Raw genomic sequence first — 10,806 nt, 5'->3', positions numbered from 1 at the left:
GGAGCGCGGCGGCCCGTGGGCCATGGCCGCAGAGCCTGCGCATCCGGAGCCTGTGCTCCGCAACGGGAGGGGCCACAAAAGTGAGAGGCCCGCGTACCGCAAAAAAAAAAAAAAAAAAAAAAAAAAATCTATTTAAGTAGGAACACCCTTTAAAACAAAAAACAAAAAAAACACACCCTGCTTAAGCACATGGAATCTCCCTTATACAGGAAACTCTGTGAAGGATGGAACTCCTTCAGCTTTTGTTTTGATATACACTACCATATATCCTACACCTAGCCAGTGCTCAGTATAAATATTTGTTTACTGAATGAATGACCACATGATGAATGCATAAGTGAATGAGTGACTAATTAAATGAGTAAGTAAATTTCGATTCCAAATACTCTAGAGCAGTATTTCCCAAACTTCATTCATTAATAGAAGTTAAGTTTTATCTCATCCCCTTACCACCTGCATACCTTTTGGACATCACTTCCTCTCCAACCTAGATACACAGTGGTTCCTGTGAGCCAAAATCTGCTTTTGAAGGCAGGAAGCTCTGTCAACTATTTATAGTTAATTCTTTTTTAAAAAAACATTTGCCATATTATTCCTTTGGCCCAGAACATTTGGGTCACCAAAATTTAGAATGTAGGCTCAGCAGTAGTGAATAAGCACAAAAGTGTGGACACATTTGAGAACATGGAGAGAGCCTATGGAGTGCAGTTATAACATGGCCAAAGGGAAAGACGACCTGCCAGCTGGAACCATTCAGATATTGGTCTGGTGAGAAGACATTTCACACCACCAATTGCCTGAGCAGGTTAGGATCTTTCCATTTGTCCCAGGTAAAGGAGTGGGGTGGGTTGTGAGTAGAACTGAATGGAGAAGGGGCTATGATTCTAGGGCTTAAGAGCAAGCTGACCCCAGATACAAGTGTAGAGGACTAGAAGAGATGTTAGAGAAGATGAAAAAAGAGATAAGACCAGGAGAAGCAGTGGTGGGATGAGATGGGAGGTAGGGCAAGACTAGAAGGAAAGAGCTAAGGTATATGTGACAGCGGTGTGGTATAAATATAAAGGATACAAAGGAGACTAGCACTTGATGTGAGGGTCTTGGAAAGGAATAAAAACGAAAGAAAAAAACTGAAGAGGGAGGCAGTAGTTAGATCAGAGGAGGAAGATTCGGCTCATTGAGGAAAAGTATGAACCAACAAATATAGGGAAGGCAAGGGTGACAGCCTTGAAGGAATCTCTGAGGAAACTGGAGAATGTGGCCAGAGGGGACAGGAGCTAGGCAAAGACAGAATCATAGGGAATGAGAACAGGGGAGGAGAGTTTGGGGTTTTAGGGTAGCTTTTAGGCTCCTTTCAGTAGGAGCTAGAACAAACCTGTTGCTTGTTGGTGTGAGGGCTGATGGCCTCAATATATACAGTTATAATATGTATATAGTCCTTTCATACATATTCCTTTTATACTTACACTAGCATACCTCACTTTGGGAAAAGCTGCTCTAGAACCTCATTAATGTAGATGACTGTACTCTAGTTGGTAGTCATCAGGGTAAAGATGAGTCTGAAGTTTATCTTTGCATCAATTATACAAAATCATTGTCTGCTTATATAGTGTAAACAGAATTGCAAGGCACATGTTGAAGCCCAAATAAAACATTATTCATAGGCATTTCAGAAGCTACTGATTAAACATATATAACTAATTAAAAGATTTTTGGATTTGAAATCATGAGATATGGGTTCCAGTTCCTGCTCTGCCACTTATTTAATTAATTCTGTGTCCTTGGGCAAGTCATTTGACCTCTCTGAGACTCAGTTTTGTGATCTGTAAAACATGTATTAATATTATACCTGTCATGAGGTTGTTGTTAGGTCTAAATGAACTTATATAGATAAAGGTTTTTATATATTTTAAAACTGTGTAAAAGCAAGTATTAATTAGTAATTATCCTTAGTGACACATGGGCATATATTAATAAGTCCTGTTTGGCACTACTTGCAACTTAATTCTTTTGTTTGAAAGTAATAAAATATATTTCTTTTATGATTGAACTTTTTCATTAATTCAGATTATCTTTCTCTGTAATTAATCTGAATTAATATGGTTTAATGACAAATTACAATTTAGCCTTTTAATCTTACAGGAATGAAAATATTGGTCAGTAAGAAGATAAAGTACATAATCTTAGACTAGAAAGAAATTCCAGATCCCATGTCATTTGAAACATATTTTAACATTAGTGAACACAAAAAAAGAATATTTCATGGGTTTTTTTGTTTTTTAAATTTTGCTTACTTTTTAGACTGAGAAAGAATCAGCAAATATTTCTTGGGCACAGTTTTGGTGTCTCTTACTTCCATTTTTCCAATCATTTAACTGAACATTCTTTTCACAAATAAACTCCTAATAAGAAAAATACTATTTAATTAAATAGTTGATTTAATTAGATACCACATGTTAGCGCTAAGGTGTCAACAAAGTTTGAGACAGTCTTTTCATGAGAGTAATAAGAGTCTGTTTTCTTTTTAATATAGTGAACAAATACTTAAGTTCTGAAAATCCACTATTCTTTGAACTACGTGCCAGATATCTAATTGCTTGTGAACGCATACCTGAAGCAATGGCTCTTATTAAATGTTGTATAAATCACCCAGAAATCAGTAAAGACTTGTACTTCCATCAAGCACTCTTCACATGTCTGTTTATGTCACCTGTAGAAGATCACCTATTCCGGGAGGTATTGTTTGAGATTATGTTTGCCTATTACCATTTTAACCTTACCAAAATAAAAGTAGCCCATTCTTGTTAAATTCCTTTTACAGTAATATCAAAGGTTTTAAGATTACATTATCTAGATGTTCCCTTTAGCACCATTCTTTAAGCTCATATTGAATTAGAGTCTGATATTAACAAATGATGAAATTAAAATTTTTGTTGATAAGCATTATTCATGTTGAGTGAGCTTCTGGTGTGACAGAGGTTAAATAAAAACTGAGAAGCATTATGATTTTGCATTTTAAATAAAATCCTAAGAAATTAAATGCATATGTTTGTTATTTTGTTTTTTTTTTTAAGATGAAAGACCCTTTTTCGAATATGGACCCTACATACCTACAAGCTGTGGACATTGAGATTAAAAGTAGTCATTGTAAACTGTAGGTTCTATATAGTGAAACTATGAAAACATGAAAATATCTCTGTACAATTCTTCATTGTCTTTGTAGAAGAAAACTAGAAATCTAATTTCTTCTGAATGCTTAATTTAAACATTTATTACACCTATCTTTCTAGATATGTTTAATGATACAAACTGGTTTTTCTTTTTCTCTTATAGCATTTACTGAAAACTGATTGTAAGAGTGGAATTGATATCATCTGTAACACTGAAAAAGAAGGCAAGACTATGTTAGCCTTGCAACTCTGTGAATCCTTTCTTATTCCACAGCTCCAGAATGGGGATATGTACTGTATCTGGTAAGTGTTCCTAATATATAAATTGAAATGGTGAGATGGGGTACAGAAGGAGAATTGGTTAGCAGAATTTGTACTTTATATATTTTTTAAAGTTATGTGAAAATGTTAAGCCACTTTTCCCCCCACATTTATTGTGCAAAAAATGATAGGTTGTAAGACCTGTCGTAAGGATTAAAAAAGAAAATGATCACGTACCAATAATTGATAGTGTTGATATTTAAGGAATGTGTTACAATGAAATAGTTATGTTTTAAATTAAATTTAGAGTGTTATTTTTAATTTTTTTTTAAGAGTTCATTTTTCGGAGCAGTTTTAAGTTTTGCAACAAAATTGAGAGGGAGGTACAGGCATTCCCTATATATTCCCTGCCCCCACAAAGGCATTTCCTCCCCCATTATCAAGATCACTCACCAAATGGTACATTTTTTACTAAGAATGAACCTATATTGACACATCTTAATTACCCAGAGTCCACAGTTTACCTTTAGGGTTCACTCCTGGTGTTAATTTTCTATGGGTTTGGACAAATATATAATGACATATATCCATCACTATAATATCACACAGAGTATGCCCTAAAAATCCTCTGTGCTCTGCCTATTCATCTCTCCCTCCCACCCCTGCCACCACCTCTGGAAACTACAGATTTTTTTTTTTTTTTTTTTTTTTTTACTATCTCCATAGTTCTGCCTTTTCCAAAATATCATGTAGTGGAATCATACAGTATGTAGCCTTTTCAGATTGGCCTTTTTCACTTAGTAATACGCATTTAAGGTTCCTCTGCGTCTTTTCATAGCTTGATAGCTCATTTCTTTTTAGTGCTGAATAATATTCCATTGCCTGGATGTACCACAGTTTATTTATCCATCATCTACTAAAGGACATCTTGGTTGCCTCCAAGATTTGGCAGTTATGAATAAAGCTGCTATAAACATCTGTGTGCAGGTTTATGTGTGGACATAAATTTTCGCCTCCTTTGGGTAAATACCAAGGAGCACGATTGCTGGAACGTATGGTAAGAGTATGTTTAGTTTTGTAAGAAACTGCCAAACTGTCTTCCAGAGTGGCTGTACCATGTTTCATTTCCACTAGCAGTGTTTGAGATTTCCTATTGCTCCACATCCTCACCAGCATTTGTTATTCGTGTCCCAGATTTTGGCCATTCTAATAGATGTGTAGTGGTATCTTGTTTTAATTTGCATTTCCCTGATGACATATGATGTGGAGCATCTCTTCATATGCTTATTTGCTATCTGTATATCTTCTTTGGTGAGGTGTCTGTTAAGGTCTTTGGCCCATTTTTTAATTGGGTTGTTTGTTTTCTTATTGTCGAGTTTTAAGAGTTCTTTGTATATTATGGATAACAGTCCTTTATTGGATGGGTCTTTTACAAATATTTTCTCCCAGTCTGCGGCTTGTCTTTTAATTCTCTTGATATTGTCTTTCACAGAGAAGTTTTCAATCTTAATGAAGTCCAGCTTATCAATTATTTCTTTCATGGATCATGTCTTTGGTGTTATATCTAAAAAGGCATCAACATACGCAAGGTCATCTAGGTATTCTCCTATGTTATCTTCTAGGAGTTTTGTAGTTCTGTGTTTTCTGTTTAGACCATGATCCATTTGTAGTTAATTTTTGTGAAGGGTGTAAGGTCTGTGTCTAGACTCTTTTTTTTTTTAAGGTGGATGTCTGTTGGACTCTTTTTTTTTTAATGTGGATGTCTAGTTGTTCTAGCACCATTTCTTGAAAAGACTATCTTTGCTCCATTGTATTGCCTTTGCTCCTTTGTCAAAGAACAGTTGACTATATTTATGTGGGTCTACTTCTAGCTCTCTGTTCTCTTCCATTGATCTATATGTCTCTTCTTTCACCAGTACAACTCTGTCTTCATTATGTTAGTTTATATTAAGTCCTGAAGTTGGGTAGTATCATTCCTCCAAATTTGTTCTTCTTCAGTATTGTATTAGCTATTCTGGGTCTTTTGTCTCTCCACATAAACAGTTTGTCCATATCCATAAAATAACCTGCTGGGATTTAGATTGGGATTGAATCTGTAGATTAAGTTGAGAAAAACGAATAACTTGACAATATTGAGCCCTCCTGTCCATGAACATGGACTATATCTCCATTTATTTAGTCCTTTGATTTCATTCATCAGAGTTTTGTAGTTTTCCTCATGTAGATCTTATACATATTTTGCTAGATTTTTTCCTCATGTAGATCTTATACATATTTTGCTAGACTTACACCTAAGTAACTCATTTTGGGGACACTAATATAAATGGTATTATGTGACTATTAGTTTTTCTAAGCATTTTTAAAACCACTTAAAAATTATTAGTAGAAAAAAAATTATTAGCAGAATATTATGAAGCATCAAATTTATCTAGCAGTCATGTAATTTAGAATGTGGTTTGAGAGTATTTTTAGTACCAACCCTTAAGTGCTATTAGATGAAATCATGAATAATAATTAGAAAAGATTCTAATAATTTCTGCCTCCCCTACCCCAGTACACACACACACACACACACACACACACACACACACACACACACACACACAAAAGAAAAACAACCCTACCACTTTGACATGTCATTAATTCTTAAGAGAAAACTAGGTTTCATGAGCCTAACATCATAATATGAAATGATATGGGCTATAAACATTTTTTAATAAATGCTTTCAAATTTTAAGTTCTTAGATACTTAAAACAATAGCTTGAAGGGGGTTTAAAGATAAACTTATTTAATATATTATAGATTTTATAGATTAAAATCTTCAGATTCAGAGATAGAGTCAAATAACTAATTAATAGAACTGGGTCTAGAAACTAGTGGACTTCTCTTCTATGGGACTGTACTCTTAGAATATACAAATTTTTATTCAGAAGTTTACCATGTAAATTGAAATTACAAATAGAGGAGAGGATCAGGAGACGATGGTAAGACATACACTTCTAAATAGTTTTCAAAGTATTATCATTTCTTGATATGTAGTTATTTTGAAACAGGATATAGTCATTACTATTATAGTACATCTTTTCCTATGGTGATAGGAATGTTCTCTACCCTTGACTATATTAAACTATTTAAACAGAATATCCATTGTTTTCATTTTAACACACTCATAAGTAAACTGGAATCAAGTATAAACAAACCAAAAAGGACCAGGAAAACATTTTATTTTCTTCTTCTCTTGGCTAACCAATTTCTACTCTTTAGGGAAGAACTTTAAAAATAGAACGTGCCTATCTTTCCTGCTCCTGGCCACAGTCACCTTCTAAGAATAGAAGCTGGGTGTGTGACTCCCAGCTGCCTAACTGAAAAGGAATCTTTAGCCTGCTTCTTTGTCCTTCCTTCTGAGTAGGCTGAGTTCTGATCGCCTGCCCTCTTATTTCTTCTACCTCTCTCCTTTATATTTCTGAGTGCTGGGGTCCGAAGAAGTTGATTTTCACTGTAACTTCAAGAGCAGGATTCTTTCCAGCTTATAAGGTCCGTGTTGTCTGTTTCATCTTGGTCTTCAGCTTACTCTCTTCATCTCCCCTCTCTGAGGACAAAACCTGATCACAGTCCAGTTTTGCTCTGTCTCAAGCCAATGAAGCAAGCTACTAATCCAGTTCTCTCACCATTGATAATAATAAGAATATTATAATAATAGCAGCTGCTTATATTTGCTGAGTGTTTCCATTAGTCTATGCTTTATATATGCATTATCTCATTTACTCCAGCAATCTTACGGGGTAGATAATATTATGCCCAAACCATTCAACTAGTAAATAATGATTCAAACCCAGGCAGCCTCTGCTATTAAACATTACTTAATATAAAATGGGTATAGTATGAAAAAAAATCTATGTGGTAAGGGTGGCTATAGACCTTGTTATAGTCTCTCTGCAACTAGATAACTTGGTGGTTATATTAGCAGTTAGCTACTTGGGAAATGTGTTTGTACACCAAATCAGTGCTGTGTTGTTTCTTTTTTAAGGACCCTTTTTTGGAAAGGAAAACATAAGCTTCATTAAACTTTCCCTTTGGTCTTCACAAAGAAGATTATCTGAGCAATTTATTAAACATCAGTATATACCAGACATTTCATCTAGGTGTTTTCACTTATCTCTCTTTAATTCTTTTTATGTTTAAGAAAACTGTGGATAAAAGAGATAAAAGCCACACAGCTAGTAACAAAATGGAGTTCGAATTTATACTAGTCAGTTTCCAAGTGATAACATCCTATGTCTAACTAGTTCAGGGAAAAGGTAGTATTTATTGAATGTATACTGGGGTATGACGTGAGCCACAAAAAGGGCAGGGTTATAGGTGGTCCTCAAAGATAATTGCTAACAGGGACGTTGAGATTGCTGGAGTTTTTTAAAAGTATCTCTTCTGTTCTGCCATTTGGCTTCAGTCTTTCCTGTTGCAGACCAGAAGAATGCCAACAGTCCCCAGGCTTCATAGTTTAGAGTTGAGAACATTCCAGGGATTCTGACCGACTTAATTGGGGTCAGTTTCCCATCCCTGAATTAATATTTTAAGGAGAGTGAGGAGGGTCACTTAGGAGGCATGGCCACTGAGGTTCCAACCCTGTGTATTCGGGCTGTTCTTAGAAAATGGTGGTTCACTGTGAACTGGGGAGTACCATCTCAGTTGGTATGTAATGCCCTATTGAAATGTAGGTCTCTTATTCCCAATCTCCTGTTCTTTTTCACTACCTCCACTATATAATGTGTCATTGAGAAGATTTACAATGTATTAATAGTTGGGGAAACAGGACTTATAAACAAGGAAGTATATGAAAGGCATTAAATCAATAAGAGATAAGATCTGTTCTGAAGTAGTTATCACTTTAGTTTGGGGTATTCATGAAAGTTTTCATGAAGAAGAGGCACTTCATATGGACTCTGAAAGATAAGCTTATCTTAGAAATAAATATTTTCCAAGTAGAGCAGTCAGCACAACAAAAAATGAGAATAAATGAAGCACATTAACTGACACTGAGGAAACCAACCTAGAAGAATGCTCAGGATTCAAATCCTGATCCTTCTGACACCAAAGCCCATGTTTCTGTTGCTTTTAACACCACAAGGCATATTGAACAAGTACTAAATGAAATAATCTGGGAGGCTGGAAGCAGATCAGTTTAGCAACCCCTATAGAAGTACATATGGAAAATTAAAGGGCCTAACGTGGTAGCATTGAGAAAGAATGATATAAATATATCATGATATATATATAATGATATAAATATAATAAAAATATAAAGACTATGAAAAACAAGCAGGTTAGAACCAGACAGGTAAGAGGAATGTTTAGTGTCACTGATCTAGGAAAAGATAATCAATTTTGCAGGAATTTGATTTGTTCTAAATGGATTAAAGTGATAGAAACCAATCTAAGTTGAAATATCTAGTTATGGAAACTGGGAAAGAAGTCAGAGCTAGAGATTTGGGAACATGGTGTGAAACCTGGTGAGCTTTCCAAAGGAATATGTGTGCAAAAAAAAAGTGAGTAGTGGACGAAAACTTAGGAACACCCACACAGCTAGTGTGAAATGGAAGAGGAATTTTGGTTTTACTTTCTGTGTTGCTTGCCATCATTTTTTGTTTTGTGTTCTGTGTTGTCTCTCTAAATAGAGTATGCATACCTTCATGATAGTAGTCAAGCTGTCCTTAGATTTAATAGCTGTATGTGCTGGGTTCAAAGTACATTCTCAGTATATCACTTTTTTTTTAAACATTTTCATCAATTATTTTAATACGTTTTAGATTATGATGTTTTATGTAACTTTTATGACACTTTTCAAGGAATTCTAATTTGCTAAAATGTGATATCCAAATGTAACAATTATATCTTATGATTTCCTTTGCCTCAAAACCCACTGCTCCTACCTTGTTCATCTAATAACCTTGGCCATATTTTAGAAAAGAATCTACCTGTGAAATACTTTAAATGGTCCATAGCTTGTCTGTTTAAAATACTACATCTTAATGGAAGAGTAGATGATATAAAACATAAAATTTCAGAATCAGTACTATAATATACTTACACTTTTAATCTGTAGTGCTTTTGGTATCTTAATAGATTGAAAAGTATGAACCATTTCTTCTTTGCAGAAATTCTACAACACTGATTTCTAAATTTGCGAGTGGGTATTAATTAAAGGTCAAAGTTAAATTTTTTAAGCAATATCATTAATATTGGTATACTGAGATTAGAACTTGTTTTGATCAAGTACTAGAGATGCCTTAGGTTTGTTGGCATATAATTAGAATGCATTCCATACAGCAAATTGCAATTTCTAATCTCACCTTTTCTCCTAGCTTCTATAAGTCCCAAATAGGTAGCGGAAGTAGCTTGGAAGTTAACTTAATATCCATTTACACCCACTTTGTATACATCCCAACCAGGGCACTACAGAATCAGGGAAAGACAGCTAATGTCTGTATTTGAATAAACTGTATTTTTGATATTTCTCTTTTTTTCTCATTTACAGGGAGTTGATTTTCATATGGAGTAAACTTCAGCTAAAGTCTAATCCTTCAAAACAAGTTTTTGTAGATCAATGCTACCAGCTTTTAAGAACAGCAACTAATGTGAGAGTCATATTTCCTTTCATGAAAATCATTAAAGATGAGGTAAATAGTATATATTTATCCCTTCATTTTAAATTAAATTTAAATGACAGTTCACTGAAACTAGAATCTCTTGTGGTAAAATTTATTTGATAATGTAATTGAAGAAAAGGAGGATTTTAAGGTCACATTCTCCATATATTATATCCTCCCCCCCCCAACCTCAAACTCCCAACATGGTACAAAGAGTATGCATAAATGAAAATAACTGAAAAAAGAGAAAAAAAATTTAGTGTTACATAAAGTTTAGTATGGGAACAACTGCTTCCATAAGAAGCTATTATCTCTTTTCTTATAATTAAATAAGCCTGGCACTTTTAACATTATTCTAAATCCTGTATGTAGAATCTTAACTAATTTGCAAATGAACTTTCTGTAACTATAGCTAATACCTGTTCACTATCATAGAGAAATACTGTTCATAGTTTTACATTTGGTGTTTAGGTAAAAAGGAATAATGAATTCTGAGACATTTTTGAAACCTAAGGACAAATTTTTAAAGTGTTTATTTAAAATAATAGTAAAAACCCATTACCTGTTTTTAAAAATAGTTCTGAAGCAAGTTTTTCATGGGCCACTGGCAAGTGAGTACAATTCTACATATGATTCTTACATAGACATGAAAGTAGATCCTACAGATCCTTTTACTTTTTCTCCTCAAGTATTAACAGAACTTTGAATACAAAGATAGGAAAGATAAAGCTAC

General features: G+C 34.3%; 1 protein-coding gene across 3 annotated transcripts in view; it reads left to right on the top strand.

The window, feature by feature from the left end:
• The window catches only part of ZNF654 (zinc finger protein 654), a 99,283-nt gene that overhangs the window by 82,473 nt on the left and 6,004 nt on the right, over window positions 1–10,806 (top strand). For 2 of the 3 annotated variants that reach the window (XM_007126354.3, XM_055086090.1), the window contains exons 5-7: window positions 2,531–2,733; window positions 3,331–3,470; window positions 9,962–10,103. In XM_007126354.3, coding sequence (XP_007126416.2) covers window positions 2,531–2,733; window positions 3,331–3,470; window positions 9,962–10,103 — 485 coding nt within the window. The remainder of the gene's footprint in view (window positions 1–2,530; window positions 2,734–3,330; window positions 3,471–9,961; window positions 10,104–10,806) is intronic. The other variant, XM_024120220.2, reaches the window with a different exon arrangement.

This window comes from Physeter macrocephalus, chromosome 1 (assembly GCF_002837175.3).
Source record: "Physeter macrocephalus isolate SW-GA chromosome 1, ASM283717v5, whole genome shotgun sequence".
Lineage (NCBI taxonomy): Eukaryota > Metazoa > Chordata > Mammalia > Artiodactyla > Physeteridae > Physeter > Physeter macrocephalus.
The sequence above is the reverse complement of the archived record's forward strand: the minus strand, read 5'-3'. Positions and strand labels throughout refer to the sequence as shown.